General features: G+C 47.7%; 1 protein-coding gene across 6 annotated transcripts in view; it reads left to right on the top strand.

Annotated features, from left to right (window-relative positions):
* Positions 1-6,993: 6,993 nt before the first annotated feature.
* Positions 6,994-22,725, top strand: part of FAM174B (family with sequence similarity 174 member B) — a 35,432-nt gene continuing 19,700 nt past the window's right edge. For 2 of the 6 annotated variants that reach the window (XR_011497491.1, XR_011497490.1), the window contains exons 1-2: positions 7,484-7,998; positions 8,507-8,552. Coding sequence is in view for 1 of the 6 variants with exons in the window: in XM_014842484.3 (XP_014697970.3) it covers positions 7,682-7,998 (317 nt within the window). In the remaining 5 variants the exon portion in view is untranslated. Of the gene's footprint in view, positions 7,999-8,506; positions 8,553-22,725 lie in introns of all 6 variants that reach the window. The other 4 variants (XR_011497481.1, XR_011497479.1, XM_014842484.3 and 1 more) reach the window with 3 other exon arrangements.

The following is a 22,725-nucleotide window of genomic DNA, read 5'->3' as shown; positions in this document are numbered from 1 at the left end:
GTCCCTTGATTGGCACTTGGGCTGTTTCCATGTTTTGGCTATTGTGAATAACACCGCAATGAACATAGGGGTGCATATATCTTTAGGCATTCATGTTTTCATGTTCTTTGGATAAATAGCCAGCAGTGGAATAGCTGGATCATATGGTAGTTCTATTTTTAATTTTTTGAGGAATCTCCATACTGTTTTCTATAGTGGCTGCACCAGTTTGCATTCCCACCAGCAGTATATGAGGGTTCCCTTTTCTCCACATCCTCTCTAACACTTGTTGTTTCCTGTCCTGTTCATTATAGCCATTCTGACAGGTGTGAGGTGATATCTCATTGTAGTTTTGATTTGCATTTCCCTGATAGTGATGTTGAACATCTTTTCATGTGCCTGTTGGCCATCTGTATATCTTCTTTGGAGAACTGTCTGTTCAGATCTTTTGCCCATTTTTTAATTGGGTGGTTTTTTTGGTCATTGTTGAGATGTATGAGTCTTTATATATTTTGGATAATAACCCCTTATCAGATATATGGTTTGCAAATATCTTCTCCCAATTGTTAGGTTGTCTTTTCATTTCGTTGATGGTTTCCTTTGCTGTGCAGAAGCTTTTTAGTTTAATGTAGTCCCATTTGTTTATTTTTTCTTTTGTTTCCCTTGCCTGGTCAGACATGGTATTTGAAAATATGCTGCTAAGACTGATGTTGAAGAGCATGCTGCCTATGTTTTCTGCTAGAAGTTTTATGGTTTCAGGTTTAACATTCAAATCTTTAATTCATTTTGAGTTAAGCTTTGTGTATGGTGTACGATAATGGTCTACTTTCATTCTTTTGCATGTGGCTGTCCAGTTTTCCCAATGCCATTTATTGAAAAGACTTTCCTTTCTCCGTTGTGTGTTCTTGACTCCCTTGGTGAAAATTAGCTGTCCACAGATGTGTGGTTTTATTTCTGGGCTCTCGATTCAGTTCCATTGGTCTGTGTGTCTGTTTTTGTGCCAGTGCCATGCTGTTTTGGTTACTATGGCTTTGTAGTATATTTTGAAATCAGGGAGTGTGATACCTCTAGCTTTGTTCTTTTGTCTCAGGATGGCTTTGGCTAATTGCGGTCTTTTGTTGTTCCATATACATTTTAGGATTCTTTGTTCTATTTCTGTCAAAAGTGTCATTGGGACTTTGATAGGGATTGCACTGAATCTGTAGATTGCTTTGGGAAGTATAGATATTTTAACTATGTTAATTCTTCCAATCCAAAAGCATGGAAATTCTTCCCATTTCTGTGTGTCTTCTTCAATTTCTTTCAACAATGTTTTATGGTTTTCAGTGTATAGGTCTTTCACCTCTTTGGTTAAGTTTATTCCTAGGTATTTTACTCTTTTTGTTGCAATTGTAAATGTGATTGTATTTTTAACTTCTCTTTCTGCTACTTTATTGTTAGTGTATAGAAATGCAACTGATTTTTGTGTGTTGATTTTGTATCCTGCAACTTTACTGTATTCATTTATTATTTCTAATATATTTTTTTTGGTGGATTTAGGGGTTTCTATATATAAAATCATGTCATCTGCAAAAAGTGACAGTTTAACTTCTTTCTTTCCAATTTGGATGGCTTTCACTTCTTTTTCTTGCCTAATTCCTCTGGCTAAAACTTCCAGTAGTATGCTGAGTGAGAGTGGTGAGAGTGGGCATGCTTGTCTTGTTCCTGTTCTCAGAGGGATGACTTTTGGTTTTTCACTGTTGAGTATGATGTTAGCTGTGGGTTTGTCATATATGGGCTTTATTATATTGAGTTGCTTTCCTTCTATATCCAATTTATTGAGAATTTTTAATCACAAATGGATGCTGTATCTTGTCAAATGCTTTCTCTGGATGTATTAAGATGATAATGTGATTTTTATTCTTCATTTTGTTAATGTGGTGTATCATGTCAATTGATTTGCAGATGTTAAGCCATCCCTGCATCCCTGGAATAAATCCCACTTGATCATGATGTGTGATCTTTTAAATATATTATCGTATTCGATTTGCTAGTATTTTGTTGAGGATTTTTGCATTGATGTCCATCAGTGATGTTGGCCTGTAATTTTCTTTTTTTTGTGTTGTCCTCATCTGGTTTTGGTGTCAGCGTAATGTTGGCTTCATAGAATGAATTAGGAAGCTTGCCCTCCACTTCAATTTTTTGGAAGAGTTTGAGAAGGATACGTATTAAATCTTCTTTGAATGTTTGGTATAATTCACCAGGGAAGCTGTCTGGTCCTGGACTCTTATTTTTGGGGAGGTTTTTGATTACTGTTTCAATCTCCTTACTGGTGATTAGTCTATTCAAATTCTCTATTTTTTCTTGATTCAGTTTTGGAAGGTTGCATGATTCTAAGAATTTATCCATTTCTTTTAGATTATCCAGTTTGTTGGCATATAGCTTTTTGTAGTATTCTCTTGTAATCTTTTGTATTTCTGAGGTGTCCATTATAATTTCTCCTCTTTCATTTCTGGTCTTATTTTTTGAGCCTTCTCTCTTTTTTTCTTGGTGAGTCTAGCTAAAGTTTTGTCAGTTTTGTTTATCTTTTCAAAGAACCAGTTCTTTGTTTCATTCATTTTTTCAAGCCTCTATTTCACTTATTTCTGCTCTTTTGTTATTTCCTTCTGCTGATTTTGGGCTTTGTTTGTTCTTTTTCTAGTTCCTTTAGGTGCACTGTTAGATTATTTATTTGAGATTTTTCTTCATTGTTGAGGTAGGCCTGTAGTGCTATAAACTTATCTCTTAGCTTTTGCTGTATCTCATAAACTTTGGCATGTCATACTTTCATTTTCATTTGTCTCCAGATATTTTTTGATTTATCCTTTGATTTCTTCATTGACCCAATCATTGCTCAGTAGCATTTTGTTTAATCTCAACAGATTTGTGGCTTTTCCAGTTTTTTTCCTGTAGTTGATTTCTAATTTCATACTGTTGTAGTCAGCAAAGACACTTGGTATTATTTCAGTCTTCTTAAATTTATTTAGACTTGTTTTGTGCCCTAATATGTGTTCTATCCTGGAGAATGTTCCATGTGCATTATAAAAGAATGTGTATTCTGCAGTTTTTGGATGGAATAAGTCCACCTGGTCTAATGTGTCATTTAAGGCCAATGTTTCCATATTGATCTTCTGTTTGGATGATCTATCCATTGATATAAGTAGAGTGTTAAACTCCCCTACGGTTATTGCATTACTATCTATTTCTCCTTTTATGTCTGTTAATAATTGCTTTATATATTTATATGCTCCTATGTTGGGTGCATAGATATTTACAAGTATTATATGCTCTTGCAACTAGTAGTTTCTTAAAGATTAGTTCCAGTGTGAACTCTGGAACCATATCAATGAACTTTTGTACTCTGTTTCATCAAAATCAAATGGTCTATTTTGCACTTTGAATGGATCTTTTACCTGTACATGATTTTGTAACATTGTGTATTGGTCATTTGGAAAAACTGGTTTGCTGATTTATGCAGATCTTCAAAATTTTGACATATTTCATTATACAATATAAAACTCCACAGTTTTTAGTATCGCCACCAAGCTCATCAGAAAAGTCTTGAAGTATTGGGAAGCAGTCCAGCTCACAGCAGAAAGCATCCTAAGTGACAAGTTTTCTAAAAATTCAAGCTTGTCCTTGAAGGTTTGAATTTTATTATTGGCTACAATACTGTCAGTTGTTATCCTTGAAATGACAGGCTCATCTCATTCCTTTCTGAGAAAATGCCTGCCAAAGACCAGATCTGAAGTCTTTCAGGCTCTCTTTTGATTAAAAACGGTGTTCCATGAAAAAAGTGGGTAGCTCAGTTTGCAACTCTAACAATTGCACGTACTTTTTCTTAAGACAATCACCATGCTTCAGTGTGCAGTTGAAGTGATTTATTCATACTTCCCATTTCATCACATATAATATTAAAATGATCTGTTCTCAAGAGTCAAGATTAATAATTTCATGGCTATATCAAGGACATTCTAAAGTAAAACTGGCATTTTTTTCCTATAGTGCATAGTTGTGAAGAATACAATTACTGGGAGTACAGTTTGTCTTAATTCATGCTAAGAGACCATCAGTTTTCATCACTATTGCTTTTGCACCATCTGTGCAAATGTTAACTCAGTGAAAAAGTCAAATGACATCTTAGTATTATTATGGAATTAGTTTTGACTTTATGGGTTCCCTGAAAAGATCTCAGAGGCCCCAGGAATCCACAGACCACACTTGCAGAACTTCTGCTGTAGCCTATAGTTGATTCTGGAAGCAACCCAACATGCTTCTGATAAAATCCCTTTTTCTGAAATCAGCCAGTTGGTTTCTGTTGCCTGTCACCAGTGTTCCATGTTAAAAATGTCATTTCTTATGGTTGGTTGAATCAAAATGTTTAATGAACTCTAATTTAGGGCAATTTATAAGTAAGCCTTTTGTTGTCATGATTTTCCCAGCAAACAATCAGGAAGAAGGAAAGATTCTAAAGTTTCACTTTACTAAAAACATCTAACATTTGTGCTCTCTACATTCTTGGTGTTAAGTCAATGTTAACTGATCAAACAAGTCTGTGTCAGTCCATGAATTGTGGCAAAAGAAGGGTAGGAGTGCTAATATTTTCTCTCTTCTTATGAATGCTTCCAGTGACCTCACTGAGCTCAGTCTTATTGTCCTCATTTTAGATATTTAAAAAACTGGGATTTGTTGGTTAAGTCCTTGGCCAAGGCCACTCAGTGGTCAAAATTGTCATCTTGGCTGAGTCTCCAAACCCAGGACCTCTTTGCTCTATCGCACAGGAATTACTGTTAAGGACAAAAGTGGGAGCCTGTGACGTCTGAGGTTTATGCCTTAGAGGGCAGTGCTGCAAAATCCTGGACGTCAGAGGTGCTCTTTTAAAGGGATTTCTTTTACAGATTCTATCCTGATGCTATGGTAATGCTGGCTGTGTACCAATGCAACATTTTCGACATACCACAAAGTGGTATTTTAGAGTTGGACGAGGCCTAAATCATGTCATCTGTCCAAATTTCTCACCACTGGGTCATGCTGTAATTTTCAATGTGCATTTCAAATAGTACTTCCTGGGGTCTGTCTTCTGATAACCTGATTATTGTTCATCCCACTAAATTGAAATGTATCACATAAAGTGGCAGGCAGCTTCTTACATGGCCCCAATAATCCCGGCTTCCTGACATTCATGCCCTTGTGTACTCCCCTTCTCTTGAGTGTGGCTGAGATCTGTGACTTGCTTCTAACCAACAGACTACAGCAAAGGCGTTGGGATGTCTGTGATTAGGTTTCCTAAGATAGTGACTTCTGTCTTGCTAGTAGACTAGTGACTAGTAGGCTAGTAGGCTAGTAGACTAGACTTGCACATTTTTTTTCTAATTATTTTACTGAAGTCATAAAGATTTATAACATTGTGTAATTTCCAGTGTACATTATTATTTATCAATTTCTGTATAGACCGTATCATGCTCACCACTAATCTAATTTTTATCCATCTCCATACATATGTGCTCCTTTACCCCTTTTGCCTACCCCACAAACCCCTTCCCCTCTGCTAACCACTAATCTGTTCTCTTTGTCCATGTATTTGTTTATCTTCCACATACAAGTGAAATCATGCAGTATTTGTCTTTCTCTGTCTGGCTTATTTCAGTTAACATAATACCCTCACGGTCCATCCATGTTGTTGCAAATGGGATGATTTTGTCTTTTTTTTTTGAGGAAGACTGGCCCTGAGCTAACATCCTGTCCCATCTTCCTCTATTTTATATGTGGGATGCCTGCCACAGCATGGCTTGATACATGGTGCATAGGTCCACACTTGGGATCTGAACAGGAGAACCCCGGGCCACTGAAGCAGAACATGCTAACTTAACCTCTGTGCCACTGGGCTGGCCCCAGGTTTTGTCTTTTTTCTGGCTGAGTAGTACTCCATTGTGTATGTGTGTGTGTGTATATATATATATATATATATATATATATACCACAGCTTCTTTATCCAGTCATCAGGGGATGGGCACCTCGGTTGCTTTCAATTCTTGGCTCTTGTGAATAATTCTGCAATGAACATAGGGGTGCATAAGTCTCTTTGAATTGTTGATTTCAAGTTCTTTGGGTAAATACCCAGTAATGGGATCACTGGGTCATATAGTATTTCTGTTTTTAGTTTTTTGAGGAATCTCCATACTGTTTTCCATAGTGCCTGCACTAGTTTGCATTCCCATGAGCAGTGTATGAGGGTCCCCTTTTCTCCACATCCTCTCAACATTGCTATTTTGTTAGACTTGCACATTTGGCCGAGACAAGCTGTCATGTTGGAGAGGCTCACATGGTAAGGAACTGAGGGTGGCTTCTGGCCAACAGCCAGTGGGGAACGAAGGCTCTCAGTTCAACAGTCTGTGAGAAACTGAATGTGGCCAAAAACTACTGATTGTGCTTGGATCCTTCCCCAGTCAAGTCTTCAGATGAGACTCCAGCCCCAGCCTTGATTGCACCCCTGTGAGAGCCCCTGAAGCAGAGGACTCAGCTAAGCTATGCTCAGATTCTTGACCTACAGACACTGTGAGATAATACATATGTATTCTTTTAAGCGGATGAGTCTTGGGGTAATTTTCAAGGCAGCAATGGCTAAGGAATACACTGTACTATCTTTACTTATCTGTCTCTCTCTCTAGCAGGACCAAGAATGAGCTGTTTAAGGTCGTTGAATCTTTGTCATGTGTGTTTACTTGATTTCCCACCATTAGAGAGCTTCCTGCCAGGATCCATCCTCAGGGTGCAAGGTGGAACCTGAGGCCCTCAGTGTAGCTTCTAGTTCTCCAGGAAAGTGCTCTGTGCCCTCCATCAGTTCCCACCTTTGAGCTTCCCACTAGAACCTCCGTAAAGGTCTTTCTCCACTTCAGCATCATTTAGCCTACAAACCAGAGGCAGCAAGCCAATTACTCCCTGGAGTCTGAAACTTGAGCCTGGGAGGGAGGCTGCTAACTGCCCCACTGCTGTTCCACAGCAAAGGTATGAATGCAGAAATGCACACCTCAGTCTAGTTCATCAGCAGAGGTGCAGAACGCCTGAAAAATCGCAAGCCATGAGATAAGAAACCCCTTTTGAGAGAAAGGGGGAAATTGGGGAGGTATTGAAATATATGCAATGCCTAGGTCATCGGGCAACCCTCTTCCCTCTAGAGCCTTAAGTTTCCCATCTGTGAAACGGAGGTTTCCCTCCACGGTCTTTGATTCTTAGTCTGACAATCTGGGTTGCTGTGAACTGGCTCTCTGGGTCCTAAATCAACGATTAAAGGAGGATGACAAATACCTGTCTCCTAAGGAGGTTTTAGGATTAAAAGAAATAAAACATGAAACGGGCAGGACAGCGCCTGCAGAAGAGTGAGCCTGGCTGTTCTTACTTCTCCAACGGGTCCCAGGTCCCAGAGGAATAGGGGCGGCCGGCGAGCGGAGCGCAGCACGCACCGGGCCTGGTGGCCTGCCCCGCCCACGTGGGGCCGCGGCCCGTCGAATGACTCCTTGCAACGTGTTGGTGGCGGCGGCGGCGCGGGCTCTTCCGGGCGCCGCAGCTTCCTGCCAAGCCCCGCGCAGCCGCCTCCGCCACGGGCGCCCCGGTGCAGGCCTCGGCGCTCGCGCGGGACCCGGGGCTCCGCCGCGCGCCCCGCCTGGCCCGCGCCTCCGCCCGCACCATGCGCGCTGCGCCGCTCCCGCTGCCGCTCCAGCTGCCACTGCCGCTGCCGCTGCTGCTGCTGCTCGCGCTCCTGGCCGCACCCGGCGCCCGGGCCAGCAGAGCCGAGTCCGCCGCGCCGCCGCAGCCCGGCCCGGGGCCCGGGAACGCCACCTGGACGGCGGGCGGCGGCGGCAGTAGCTCCAACAGCAGCGGTGACACCCTGGTGACCCGCATCTCCAGCCTGCTCCGCGACCTGCCCACCCTGAAGGCGGCTGTGATCGTGGCGTGCGCCTTCACCGCGCTGCTCATCGCCTGCCTGCTGTTGCGCGTCTTCAGGTGGGTCCGGCTGCCCCTGGTCCTCCCGCGCGGGCCCACCTGCTGTCCCCACGCGCCCGCTCCACCTGCGCGCACAGATGCTCCGGGTGCGTGGCTCGGCTCCAGCCTGGCGCCTTGATGCGCTCCGGCTGGCCAAGCGGCTCCCGGCTTTGCCACGCAGGGGTGCGCCCGTCTGGTTTTCCCTGGTAACATTTTAGGAATTTTCTCCCCTTTTAACGATATATGCTAACTATTAGATTCCTTTGAACCCTGCTAATGGTTAACAGTCACAGGAGGGCTCCGAATTCTGATAACCTTACACGGAATTTATTTTCATACCCATTTCACAGATGATGAAAAGATTTCCAGTAGAGGTAGGGTGGCTTATCCAAGTAAACTCAGTGGTGGAGGTAGACTTTGAGCCCAGGCTGGCTGACCTTTCCTACCTTGGTACCCCTCCCTTCCTTCCGTTTGACGCTCCCTCACACCCCACCTATCTTTTTTCTTTTCCTCGTTGTTCTACCAAAAGAAGCAGTGTCTGGCGTGTGTGGATGCCCCCAGGACGGCTGTTTGAGGTGCGTTTTGTGCCCTGGATTGGAGATGGGTTCGGGGATGCCTGGTGACCCTCTGCGCCCATGGTGACTTTCTGTCAGTGGGGGATGCAGACCACTCTCCCATGCCTCTGGCTGCCTGAGCCGCCCCAGTGAGGATGCCTAGGGGCGTGAGGGATCTTGGAGAAGCTTTTGTAGGTTGCTCAAGTTCAGGGAGAAAGTTTCTGGGAAATTAGGAAGGGTGACCCAGCTCCCTGGAGTAGTGAGATGGAGGGGGCTAAGGGAATGCAAGGAGGACATTTTCCCCGAATGCCTGGGAAATTCTGTTTGTGCAGGAAATGAACTAAATGTGTCCTGTTATTCAGGCCGGCCGCCGGGAAATCTGGGTGTGCGTGTGTCAGTTATTCACGGCCCATTCCCTCCCCTTCCAAATGTATGCAGTGTGCTTCTGTGTTTGATCAGCTCTTGGAGGTTTGGGGCCATGGGTGTGCTCTCCCCTCCGGGAGCATTTTCAGCACAGGAGCAGAAACCAGACCTGGGAAGGCAGGGTTGGGAGCTCTCTATTGAGCTTTGCTGTTGTTGCTGTGTGACTTTGAGTCAAGGTGTTTCCTTGTGGGTCCGTGGGCTTAAATGCCAGTGGTCCTGAGAAAATGGAGGAGGGGGAACCGTGGTCTCACATTTGTCCCACCATCTCCTGCCCTGGCTCAGGCCACGTCGTTCTTCACTGTGCTGGTCCCCTTGATGTGCTCTGGGCATCGAATTGCCCCCCTCTTCACCCTATCCTTCTCACTGTGCTCGCTCCTCTGCTTACAAACTTCACTGGCTCCCTGGAGCTACCACTTGAGCATGCCATTCAGGACCCTTACACGCTGGCCCTGGCACATCTTGTGGCCATCAGCCAGCCCTTTTGAGCCTTCTCCCTGTCGCTTGCTCTGTTCTTTACACTTCACGGTGCTGGCGTGTGCTTTCTCGCTCCTGGGCTGGTTTCTGCTGCCGCCTGCCGAGACTGCACACAGCCACCAGGCCCAGCTCCCATGCTCTTTCCTCTGTGCAGTTTTCCTGGACGTCCGAGTGAGACCACCACTTCCTTTTCTGGCCTCCCCCAGCCCTAGCCTTGTGCATCCTCCATACAACCCTTCTCCTGCTGTGCTGCGAGGCTGGGTTTAGTGCCCAGCTCCCCAACTCAGCAGACAGCCCTGCAGGCGGGGATGTCCAGTCTGTCCTAGTGTCTCTGTGACCCATGCTGGCCTGGTGTTCAGTGGGTGCCCCGTAGTCCTTTACTGACCTCCTGCTTGTTCAGATGAAGTGAACGTTGATGCCTAGAGCCGCTCTGAGCCTGGAGATTTGAAACAGTTCGCTTAAAATAGGCCACCGAGCCCACAAGGCGGTGTACTTTTTAAGAAGGTATTTGAACTATTTTGCCAGTCTGCTCCTTATTACCCAGGAATGGGGGAGAAAGCAAGCAGCATGCGGCCAGATGTGAGGGCCTTGAGGCGCGTGTCTGAGTGGGAGCACCGGCTCGCAGGCCTGGAAAGGAGGGCTCCTCATTGCCTTGTGTGCAGAGTGTTGGAAGAAGGTTCCGTCCGATTCATAGGAGGAGCCAGTTATGGCCGTGATCTGTGTCTTCCCAAGAAGGCATTCTTGTTGGGGTGACTTTGCAGGCGGACACCTGCCACCCCGGTTTCTGATGTAGACGGAAGCTTACAGCATTTTACAGCTGGCAGGGACCTTGATGGTACACAGTCCCCACGTACTCCTTTGCGGAGCAGAATGTTGCATACCGGGGAGTGGAGTAAGTCATCCACAAGATTCTAGAACCTCTGCAAATCTGTGACTGAGGCAGGACCAGAGCCCATCTCGCTGCTGGGTGTTCTGTGCTGTCACCTTTCCGCCTTTTCATGGTCCTCTACATTTTGGTTTATCAGGTCCCTTGAACGCCTCTGTGCTGGCTGAGCGTCTTCTGTACCTGCTCCCTCTCCCAGCTCCTTAGCTGCATCCTGGCCATCACCACCTGCCCCCCAAGGCTCCCTCACCTGCATCTACACACCTTCCCCCACAGAAGCTTCCCCACCTGCCAGCACCTGTCGACCTTGTCTCCTGAATCACAGCGGCATCCTTCAGGCTGGCGCTCCTGCCATCAACCTTGTCCACACTCCCGTCCATCCTCCTTCTTCTGGTCTCATCCTTTTTCTGCCCACCCCTTGCCCCCATGCGCAAGCTCCTTAGCGTGTGGCAAGGCTGGCTCTTCGTGACTGGGGCCCTGCCTCCCTCGGGAGCCCCCCTCTCGGCTCTCCCTGCTGCTCCAGCCCTGCTGGACTTTGAGGGGTTCTCCGGAGGTGTCGTGTGGCCTCGGGCCTGCGTGTCTTGTCTCTGACCCTCTGTCTGGAGTCCCTTCCACCACCAAGACTGTGTGGCCAGCTCACTGCTGTTGGCTGCCTGTGTTGCCTCCTCTGAGCCTCCTCCTGGTCCCAGCCAGGACCCCCAGTGCTCCCAGAACATACTCAAGTTTTGAATTTTCTACTCAGGAGTTGAGTCTCTCTGCATGTGTCCCTCTGCCTTCCCAGGCTGAGGGCTTCCAAGAGCAGGGCTGGGCCTTCATCCTTTGTGTCTCTCTGACACCTGCTGTGGCTCCAAGCACAAGCCGGCATGGCGTAAAGATATTTTTAACAAACGAATTTTGAACGTCTAGTATTTTGCATTGCTGATGCTTCTCAAAATGTCCTCTGTGACTAGGTGCGTGGCTGATGCCGGAAACCTGTGAGGTCAAGATTTGTTCCCATGGCGGCCCTCCGTTTTCTTAACAATGCAGATAAGGGAGGAAGAGCATAGTTAGTATTATTGCTTAGGAAGCAGCAATCCTAGCCCAGTTTTCTGTTTTCCCTGAAGGAGTCACTTTGGCAGACAACAGAAAAAATGTGGATCTAAGGAAACTGTTAAAATTAGAAGCAAAGAATGTGTATTGTAGTGAAAAATATATATAACTTTAACCAAGCAATTCCATTCCTAAGGCATGCACATTTTTCACACTGATACGTACTCTGCTTCTAATTTTATTAATTAGAAGCGGACAGAAAGATGCATGGGCAACGAAGTTCAGAGCAGTTCTGTTTGATAATGAAAAGCCTTAAATAACCTATGTATCCGACAATTGGGCATTGGTTAAATAAATTATGGTAATGCTGACAGTGGAGGACTGTGCAGCTGGTAAAAATGGTGATGTTGATATAGTACTCGCTGGATGTTGGTGAGCGGGCCAGGTCACAAAACAGCAGGTATAGTATGAGCTTATTTAAATTGATAAATTATATATATTGATGTGAATGCACAAAGAAATCTATATATGTGTGCGTGCACATGTGTGAATGTGGGTGATTGTTATTTTATCGTGTATTTATTTATGATTCATGATATATTTCTACATTGTATGAATTTCCTTATGGACACGTATTCATTGTTTCTCTCCTTGTCTGTACACTCAGCTCCTTGCTGCATCCTTGGACGTGTCTTCCTGAGGACCCGTACAAGACCATCTGGGGTGTCACGTAGGAGTGGGATTTCTGGGTCCCACGGTGCTCAGACTTGATTTCCTTGAGTATAAACCAGTTTACCCTCCCACTTGCAGTGCCTGAGGGTCCTCAGATCCTCCCGTCATATCCGACACTTAGTATTGTCCAATTGTCTAATGGTTTCCAATCAGAGGGGTATAATTTGGTGTCTCATTGTTTTGTTTTGCATTTCTCTGTTTTCTGCTGAGGTTGGGCAGCTGTCTCTTCTCATACTTAGTAAGCAATCCGATTTCCCCATCTGCAGAATCATTTCCACCTTTTTCATGTATTTTAATCATTAAGGAAAACTATTTTAAGCCTGGAGACAAATTTGGAAGGAGGAAAAGGCAATCTGGAAGCAGAGGGCCCTCTGGCGAGGGTATCTTCTTGCGTGCGTGTGTGTGTGTGTGTGTGTGTGTGTGTGTGTGTGTGTGTGTGTCTCTGCGCGCGTGTGTGCGCCATCCCCCATTGGTCTGTTACTTGTCATGTTTGTGAGAGCTGGAAGGGAATCAACAAAGAGGTGGTGTTGAAGTGGAAAACTGTGATTCCTCTGGTCTTTTGATGTTGGGAAGTGTCCGCTGGGGTTGCATGGATTCAGGCAGAGCAGGCCTCAGCCAGCGGGCCTGTTCTCTGTATCTTTTCCCCATGCACTCTCTTGGGTCTGCCTTTACCAGTTGAGATCTGGGAGGATCTGACTTCACTCTCTGTTATCTTATGAACAGAGTGTAGACAAGGCGGGGTAACCACCACCTGAAACCACCACTCTCCTTTGCTTTGCGGATCCTTTCCCCATCTTGGCAGGTCTCCCAGCTCTACTACCCAGGCCACATTTCTCCCAGATCTCTGTTGGCTGCATGCCCAGCCACTTCTTATTTCAAAAGCCCTGTAAAATCCTCTTATCTGAAAGGAGGGTTTGTTTTGGTGCTTCCTGGGAGATGCGGAGGAAGGTGAATTCTAGGTGATCTGACATTGCCCAGCTGTCACACTTGGATCCGTGGCAGAGGCACACACTGCCGTGTCCCGAAGACGCTGGCACCATGGAAGCCTAGCTCGTTTCCTAAGCCAGGTCTTTGAAAAGGAACGAAAGCTTTCCTGCTCCGCCGGCTTTCCCCAATTCCCCATCGTCTGTGTATTGACATTTGTAATAAGAATCTAAGTTAAGAAAAAATACAAAAGCTTAATATTTTCAGGGTTTGGGGAAAGTGACCATTCTGAAATGTTTTTAGTTATTGCTCATTAGCATATTAACATTATTTTAATAAATCGGTGCTTTGGGCAGAGTTGTGGTTAGAAGGCCTAGTCCTTTTTTGTGACTTTGAGATTGTGGAGGTGGTTTGGCACCAGGAGGTCATTTTTGATTGTTTGACCAAGGTTTTGAATTGGGGGAAAAGCTATAGAAGTGAAACATATTCATCTTAATTTAATTTTAATTGGATTTTTTATTGAGATGTAATTGACATACAGCACCATATAAGTTTAAGATATACAGCAGAAGGACTTGACTTACATATATTGTGAAATGATTGCCACAATAAGTTTAATTAACATCCATCAGCTCATATAGATCCAAAAAAAAAAGAAAAAGACAAAAAAGTCTCTTCCTTGCGATGAGAACTTTTGAGATCTATTCCCTTAGCAGCTCTCATCCTTAGAGCAGTGTTGGCTACAGTCACCATGCTGTATGTGACATCCACAGGACTTATCTGTATTATAACTGGAATTTTGTACCTTTTGACCACCTTCCCCAGCCCACCTTGTGTCATTTTATATACCGCAGTGAAGAAAGAGTATTAAAGAAACCTCAAACAGCAAAAATCCAGATTGTCTTTTAAAGAGGGTAGAGACTGTGCCCTTGATTCACTTCTCCACCAAGTTAAAAAAAAGTCATGGGGGCCGGCCCGGTGGTGCAGCGGTGAAGTTCGCACATTCCATTTTGGTGGCCCAGGGTTCGCTGGTTCAGATCCCAGGTGTGGACATGGCACCGCTTGGCAAGCCATGCTGTGGCAGGCATCCCACATAGAAAGTAGAGGAAGATGTGCACGGATGTTAGCTCAGGGCCAGTCCTCCTCAGCAAAAACAGGAGGATTGGCAGCAGATGTTAGCTCAGAGCTAATCTTCCTCAAAAAGAAAAAAAAAAAAAGAAGGCATGGCACATGGGAAGAATAAGGGAAGAATAGGGTCCCTCAAATGGTTCTCACCTGGGGCGGATTTCGCCCCCTTTGGGGTCATTTGGCAATGTCTGGAGACATTTTTGGTCGTCTTGACTTGGGGAGGGGGATGCTGCTGGCATGTCGTGATTAGAGGCCAGCGGTGCTGCTGAACATCCTGCAGTGCACAGGATAGCCCCCTCCACAAAGGATGATGCAGCCCAAGAGGTCAGTAGTGCGAGGGTGAGAACTCTGAGAGTCCTGGCTGCGAGGCTGCTGGGTGTCTGATGTGAGCAGTTTTCCGAACCTTTCTGGGCATCACTAATTAGAGTGCACGCTGCCAAGGGCTATGGGGGTGTTTAGCTGAGAGCGAGTCAACCAGGTCCCCAGTTCCCCTTTAAGCAGCCGAGTGTCCTATTGTATTTAAAAATAACACCCTGAAAGCAGATATAATTTACACCCAACCTTTTGGTCTTGCTTCTGCCTGTAAATGAGGATACAGCCATATGGTCGAAATAATCAGACAGGTGCATCTGCTTCTGAGCCTTTACAAAATGAAATTGGTGACTCTTTAGCCTGAGTGAGCCTCCGTGGACACGTGGGACCCCACATAGGACCTCCCTCGACTAGTGATTTCCCGAGTGAAGGAGGTGCCCCACCAGCACCCGGCACCTGCCGCTGATTCCTTCTATAGAGATGGAAAGGGAGGGAAATCCCTCTGTAATTTACCCCTGAGCCCTCTGGCCTGTCTGGTTTTACCTGTAAACTCATGCCTGTGTGCCTATTGTGTTTGGGCTCTGCAAACGTGGATTCTTCTTGAGACCCGAGGCACGTCGAGGCGTGGGGCACCTCCAGTGTCAGCGTCTGCATGGCGTCCTGTAGGGAGAGGGTCCCGGGAGGAAAGGTCTCCCAGATTTCAGCAGGGAAGGCTTAAGGGGTTGTGTCCGGTATTTTAGTTTTATGGCTGGTATTTGGTTCTAACCATTTGTAAAGGGAATTTCTGGGACTATGAATTTAGAACTATGTTGTCATGGTTTCACCGTAAAAATCTGTACTTAATCTAAGGGCCGTCTGCCGGGAATCCGGACTTGATCTTTATATTCCTAGGGGTGCAGGGAGGAGGAAATTCACTCCCCCCGGCCGGTGTGGAGCAGAGAAGGGGCTGGGGCACATGGGGAGAGCCTGGGCAGGGCTCCTCAGGCCTGAGAGGGCTGCAGGGCCTTGTAACCTCTCAGGTGTGGGGTTTCTTTGCACTGAGAGCTCCCCTGACCTCTCTGCCTCCACCCATTGTACAGATGAGGAAACTGAGGCCCAGAACTGGGAAGGGCTTATTAAGGTCATCCAGTGAGTTTGTAGGGAAAGTCGGACTTAAGCTGAGGGGTCTTGATTCTCAGCTTGGCCTTTACTGGGCCTCCAAGACGTAGTAGGCTAGGTTTTGGCCTGGACCAGCTGGGCCTCCCCAGTACCCAGCCAAGGACCCAGGAGAAAACATGGCTGAATGGATAGAGCGATCTTCCCAGTGTATTTAATGATGCCTGCTGTGAACCTAGAGGGTTTGTGGGGAACACACCAGAGGCTAGGGTGCTTCCAGTTCAATCTGGGAGATGGCTCTCCTTGGCAGATGAGAAGCAATCCAATTCATTAGGAGAGTGATGTGTCAAACAAAAGCATCAACCTCGAAAGGACGGCCCCAGGGCCTTTGGTGGGGACAGAATGGCCTGGGGAGGAGGATGGTTAGGACTTCAGTGTGGCAGAAGAGGTCCTCCCAGGACCAGATGGCCAGGGAGGGTTTGTGGTGGGTAAGGTTTGTGAAAATGGTCATGATGTTGACAATAAGAATAGCAACTAGTATTTATTAAGCCCTTGCTGTGTACCAGGCTCCATGCTAAGTGTTTTCTGTGTGTTTCCTTGTTCCTATGATGAGAGTGCCGTTGGAGTCCCCATTTTACAGAGGAGTAAATCAAGGCACAGACTGATGAGTGTCTTGCTCAAGGCCACGCAGCTGGTGAAGGGCAGCAGTGTGGCTCCCAATCCAACATTCCTCACCCTTCCCCTGTTGCAGACAGGAATTCCAGCTGGAGGATTTGGGGAGTTGTTTTGGGTCAGAGGAGCAAATGGAGGATTGGAATACAGGAGTGAAACAATCAGAGGGCTGCTTTAGAAATGCTGACCCATTTTAGGTGCTTAATAAGTGTTTGCTGAGTGAATGGATAAAGAGCGACATGGCTGAGTCGGGGTGCGGGGTGGCTCAGAGACCTGTGGAAGGTGCTGAAAGGACCAGTTGGGGGCGCTGGAGACCCGAGTGGATGAAAAGGAGGAAGAGGAAAATGCCAGGATGCCCTGAAGGACCGGGAGAAGGGGGAGATGTGGTAAAGGGGGTGGTCAGGCAGGGGAGAAAGCTTGGTGAGAAAAAGGATGTGGTACAGGTGAAACTTGCTCATGGAGATGCCAGCCATGCAGCTGGACATCTGGGCTTGAGGCGGAGAGGTCAGGAGCGTCTGCTGAGAAGTGACTGTCTCTCAAGTGGAGGTGGTGGTGGCAAGGACTGACATTCCCACGCCTCCCCTACCACGTGGCAGGGCCAAGTGGTTGTTAAAAGGGTCACTTATGACGTGTGTCCCACAGCACAGTGACCCCAGAGTTTCCAGGCTGTGGTTGGGTCCCCTGGGTCCACCAGAGAGTCCCTGTTGGCTGTCTTGCCACTGCCCTGGAAACCATGGAGCTGCCCTAGAGTCTCCTTCGTCACTTTAAGCCTGGCTTCCCCTACCTGGCATCTCCTGTGAAAGCGAAGTGAGCCCAGCCCTTGGCAAACACACTCAGGAGCTGGAGGAACAGGTCTTGGGGCGTTTGCAGTTGCCATATTTCATGTGCCTCCTCAAAAAGGTCAAACCCTGGGTGTGCTTATTTTGTCTTGGAAGAATGACAGTTAGATCTATCCCTCAGGGATTGATGGGGAAAGAGAATCAAGGGTGGGGAGCAGATGGAGGCAAAATGCTATAGTGTTAAGAAGAAAAATCCTAAGACTTGTAGTTGAGCTCTTTGGGGTTATCTGGCCCACATTGTGTGATCCTATATGAAGTATAAGCCCCCCAGGGCACACTCTGTATTGTGTGCTGGATGCAGGCATTGGCATCAATCAACAGTGGTACCATTTTGTTAATCCTGAGGGGATGGTGCCCAAGAGGGGAGGGAAGCAGCTAGGTTGTATAAATAGCAACTGGTCCCCCTCTATCGTGACTGAACTGCTGGTGGACTGACAGAAGGAAGCACTGGGTTGAATGTGGATATCAGTCCGTGTCTCTGGGCTCATGATTTTTAGCTGAATTATTCAATATCACTCATGCTTGACACCCATGACCAAATAAACCGTGGCCTGGAAACTAAGTCAGAGGTTGCAAACTGATGGCCCAGAGACGTGTGTTTTAGTTTAGTTTTGTGTTGATCTGCACAGTGGTTTTAACCACTGGGGTGGTTAAGAACACTTAAAAATCGGGGGTGTTTGAGTGAAAATCTGGATCTGCTTTTCTTGACAGGTGGGAATACCTGGAAACACAAGGCCTCTGTTCCATGTGACAGGAACGGGTGGGAGCTGGGGAGTGGCCATTCCAGCTCGGCTGGGTTTGAGTGCCACTCCTTGTGTCTTCTTGACTCTGAGACAGAGCATTGGTCACCATTTGTCACTGTGTTTGTTCTAATATTTCTGTCACACCAGGCTGCTTCACTGGTTTCCTGCGCCTGTGGGGCTCTGGGGCATTTGGGGCCTTGACATGGTGCTTGGAGTCATTGCGCTTGACTGGGCGCTGGTCCTGGAACAGAGGGGCCCTGGTTCTGCGGGAGGGGGCAGCCCCAGGACAGGGGTAAGGTGTGGAGATGCCGCCGGGTGCATCTGGAAGGCTCTGGGACACCCGTGTTCAGGAGGGCTGGCCGGGGCCGTGTTAGAGCTGGGCTGCTGAGATGCGGAAGCTCGTGCTGCAGTGGCGGAACTGCTTTGGTCGTGTGTAACCGAGTGCCTCAACTTGCCCATCTGGAGCGGAGTGGGGTGAGATTCATGTCACACTGGCCTTCTCAGTGGCTTCTCTCAACTGCTCTAAGAGGAGGGGCTGTGTCCAAGGCGGGAGAGGGAGGAAGGCTGGGACTTGGGAATTGTACCACCGGCCACCCGCCTTGGTGGTTGGTAGTGGTGGCTTTGCCACCCAAGCCCAGGAGTGATCCTAGGTCATCGCTCATTTTCCAGGGGAAGCAGCGCTGTTGTCACAGCCTCTGGGGCACCTAATCCCTACAGGATGGAGTGGGGGCTGGGGCTGGAAAGTGGGTTCTGGAGTCACGTTCTTTCTCTTTTCAAGTCTACTTGGTGGTTAGGGAAGGCTCAGTTATGTCTTGTGATCTGAGGGAGAAGGTTCAGGGTGGAGGTCAGAGGTTAAAAGGGGACAGACCTCTGTCCCCAGAGCACCCGAAGCTTCCGCCAGGCCATGAGGCCCGCCGGTTTGGCACTCCCATCCACTTGCAGCAGCTACTTGATTTGGTCTCGTCCTCCACGTTTTGTTTTCATTTTCTATTTTCATTTTTCTAGATATCCAAGGTTACATGCTCTTTGTGAGAAGTAGTGTGGTTCCAGCAGAAAGCCAGCTACAGAGCTACTTTCATGGGCTTAAGATGAGAACAGCTAAGGGGGAAGAAAGGTTTGAGTTGCTGGGTTTGGCTCCTGAAGTCAGCAGATGAGCAAAACCACACTGAGGAGGCGACGTGCAGCCTCTGGGCAGGACAGAGGGACTCCCACGCCAGCTCCAGGAAGAGGCAGGTGTGACACATGCTTAGTTCATTTTAAAATTTTATTTTAGTTACTTACTTTGAATTTTATTTGTTTTAAAAATGGGTCGTATAATTACAATGCTTGAAATTGATGAGGAGCCAGTGTATAGTCTCCTCCGACCCCTGTCGCTCAGCCACCTAGCTTCCTTCTCTGGAGCTGTCCATCCTTGTGACTCTTTCCAGAGAGATTATATAAGTACACACATGAATGTGATATATACACAGGCCTCTATAAGTATACATCTATTTCTCTGTTTTTGATAACAGCTTTATAAGATGTAATTCACATACCATACGGTTCATCCATTGGGAGTGTCCAATTTATGGTTTTTAGTCTATTCACAGAGCTGTGCACCATCACCCCAATCAATTTCAGAGCGACACCCCCCAGAAAGAAACCCTGAGCCCATCAGCAGTCACCCCAGCCCCGTCTCGAGCCCTAGCCTTCGGCGAACTCTAGTTAACGTCAGTTTCCCTTCACGCTCCTCCTTCCTGGAATTTTCCTGGCTATTCTTGCTGCCCTTTTTTTCCCCTCCTCTGAACTTTGGCATCAGCTAGTCTAGATTCTCCAGCAAAAATCCGTCAGTGTTTTCTTTGATTTTGTGAAGCTTGTAGATGAATTCAGGAGGCATGGGATCTCGATGAGGTTGAAACTTTCTAGTCGAGAGCGCGATGTGGCCTCCTTCTCTTGACACCATCTTCGCTGGGTTGCTTTTGGTTGTAGCAGGAGGTGGCGGGCAGCCAAGAGATCTTGCGACTGCACTTCTGGCTGCCTGAGAGGTGTCCCTGGGGGGGCCACTCCAAGGGCATGAGGAGACCAAACGTCTGAGGAGAGTTTCCTGCCTCTCGTTGGAGTGTGAAGAGCTCGGGTCCTGGCCTCGGGCAGCCTGAATCTGAGTCCCACTCACAGGGCAGGTTGTGTGCTGCCTCCTGGCTTCTATCTCCCTGACCCCGTGATGCCTCACTGGCTGGAGGCTGCGATGAGACGATGCATCAGTGCCTGGCACCAAGGGTTGCTGCCTCATGGTGGCTGCTGTCCCTATCACCCTAGTGGAGCGATGATGCAGGAAGGCCCGTGTACGTCAGAGTCTCAGGTTGATGGCACCCTGCAGTGGGGGTGGTGGCTATGAATGGAGACCACAGGAGCCTGAAGAAGGGGGAAACCTGGCCTGCCCAGGCTGTCCTGGCAAGGCCTTGTTGGGGAATGGGAAAACGGTGGCCCCATGGAGTGGATAGGGTGAGGAAGCACCATGAGGATCTGTCACCAGAACCCTGACTGTACCTGGCAAGCAGTAGAAACGGACACGAGATTCAGGTTCCGGGTGAGCGACTTGCCCTGAGGAGTGGCGGAGGCGAGATCCAAACCTCCGTGTCTGGACACGTGGTCTAGAGCTGAAGTTCAAATAACAAACTCGCCCTGGAGGGCTGGCTTTGTTTAGTTTCTCTTTGGGGGAGGGCAGGAAGGGAGGCCCCTCTCCAAGTCGGTGGCCCAGCTCCAGGCTCCGCTCGCTCGGCCCTGCTGTTTGCACAAGCAGCCGGCTGGCGCCCCTTGGGAAACCTGCTTCTGAGCAGCTGTTGAAAGGGCCTTTGAATAAACAACCCTCTGGTTTTAGGATTACATTTCAGAGTAAAGAATTTGAACTTCTCCTCTGTCTTGTTGGAAATGTGTGTTTTGGCTCCAGTGGAAGAATCCTTTGTCTCTTCCTGAACTTCTCTGGCCTTGCCTGTTCCTGGGAGGCACAATAGGGACATTTCCTTACAACCCCCCTTTGCAGTTTCTTCGTTGAGGCCACCTGGTTTAATGAGACCTTGTTCCAGAAAAGAAAAGCTGTGGCAAGGGTGCCGTGCTGTTGAGGGTGGGCCAGCAATATCCTTTCCCATCTTTGATTCCTGAATCTCCTATGACTGACAGTTTTCGCAGCTGCTGTGCTGCTCGGGCGCCCACCCCACCCCCTGGATGGCTGAGGAAACTGCTCTGTGTTTCTGCAGAAACGCTGAGATTGAACCTAAGTCTGACCTTCAACCTGTGCTCATTCTAGAACCAGGTGCTTCCTCCTCAAGGTGCGTGCGTCTGGGAGGTGAGGGCTCTGTCCCTGAGGCTGGCCCACTGTGCCCTGGAGAGGCTGGGGTGACTTCAGATTCTCCGTGGCCGTGTGGCCTTCACTGTCTCCTCAGGCCAGGGTGCTCCTAAACGCCCCATGAGGGGGTCTTGAGGATGATTGTCTTCTTGGAAAACCTGTTCACAGGGGAGCCGGAAGCAGAAATATTTATGATACTGCCATGGAGAAACTCTTTCTCTATAATTGTTTGTTTCTCGAGCAGAGAAGAGTCCTAAGGTTTTAAAGGGTTTGAGGAAATGAGAGAATTATATGTGGAAGGTTTACTCTTAAAATGTGGAGAAATCCCAAGATGGTGTTTATTCTCACAATGATGGTTCCTCTTCATGCTGGGCCTGCCCTTGTTCCTTTGAGATCTGGTGGCACTTAGAATTCTTTAGGTTGAGTGACAGAAAACCTGGCCCAGACTGACTTTGGTGAAAAGAGAGTAGCCTTGTAGTTACCAAGGACGGCTGGCTTCATAGTGGGTTGGAACATGGTCTCTCTCTGTCTGATCTGTTCTCTGCCATGTTGGCTTTGTTTTCCATTTCTAGAAGGTGGTAAGATGCCAGTGAGTATGGGCAGGGCATTTACTGCCCCTTTTCCTGCCTTCCTAGCAAAGGGTCACTGGCCCTGATAGGTCACGTGCCCTCCCAGACTGCACCCCATTGCCATGGCCTGGGGGTTGCAACACGTTGGCTCTGGCTTGAGTCCCATGTTCCCTCCTGGAGTTGGGAGTGAGGTCAGTGGTCAGGCCTTCTCAACCACAGGGACCGTGTGGGACGGGGATTCACTAAGGCCACTGAGGATACAGATGCCCAAAGGAGGGAGGACACGGATGCTGGCCTGCCCCAAACTGGCACATGTCCTGAAGGAGTCACGATTTAGAGAGAGTTTATTAGACGTGCACCCAGATCAACTTGAAATAGGAACGTGTATAGAGTGACAAGTTCCAGAACGAGAGTTTCTGGGTGTTAAAGTCGAGCGAAGTCTGCTGGGGATATGGAGGGGGTTTGCTGTTGGGAGGGAGTGGGAGGTGGCGAGGAGAGCTGGTGCCCGGCCTCTTGGCAAGCATGACGTGGGTCAAGGTGACCCATCAGGGAAGGTGGCGCTGGGGCAGCCCTTGGCCCTCTTTTGAGCAAATCAGGAACGACATGCACTCACTACGCCCTTGGGTTTTCCTGAGTTGTCTCCACAGTCTAAGCTCTCAAGCCCTGGGCACATTGCAAACCGAGTAGTCGGGTAGCACTGTCACTTAAGCATGTGCGAAGGAGGCGCAGATGTCCAGCTGTCTAGTCATCGGGCCGCCTGCCTTCAAACCCCGACTCTGCTACTTATTAGCCATGTGGCTATGGGGACGTCAACCTTTCTGAGCCTGTTTCCTCAGCTGTAAAACAGGTAACAACAGTGCCTTCTAAGGTGATTTGTATGTTTTCCATGCCATCGTACGTGTGAATTGCTGAGCCAGTACCCAGGGAGAGCTCAGCTGTTGTGGACTGTTATTAATTAGAAAAGACACATCGGGGGGGTCCCTACTCAGAGAAGAGAGAGCAGGACGTGGCAAGGTGGTTTCGGCTTTGAGCTGTGTCCGGCTTTCATG

This window comes from Equus asinus, chromosome 2 (genome assembly GCF_041296235.1).
Source record: "Equus asinus isolate D_3611 breed Donkey chromosome 2, EquAss-T2T_v2, whole genome shotgun sequence".
NCBI classification, from domain to species: domain Eukaryota; kingdom Metazoa; phylum Chordata; class Mammalia; order Perissodactyla; family Equidae; genus Equus; species Equus asinus.
Note: the sequence above shows the minus strand (reverse complement) of the source record. Positions and strands in the feature narration are given on the sequence as shown.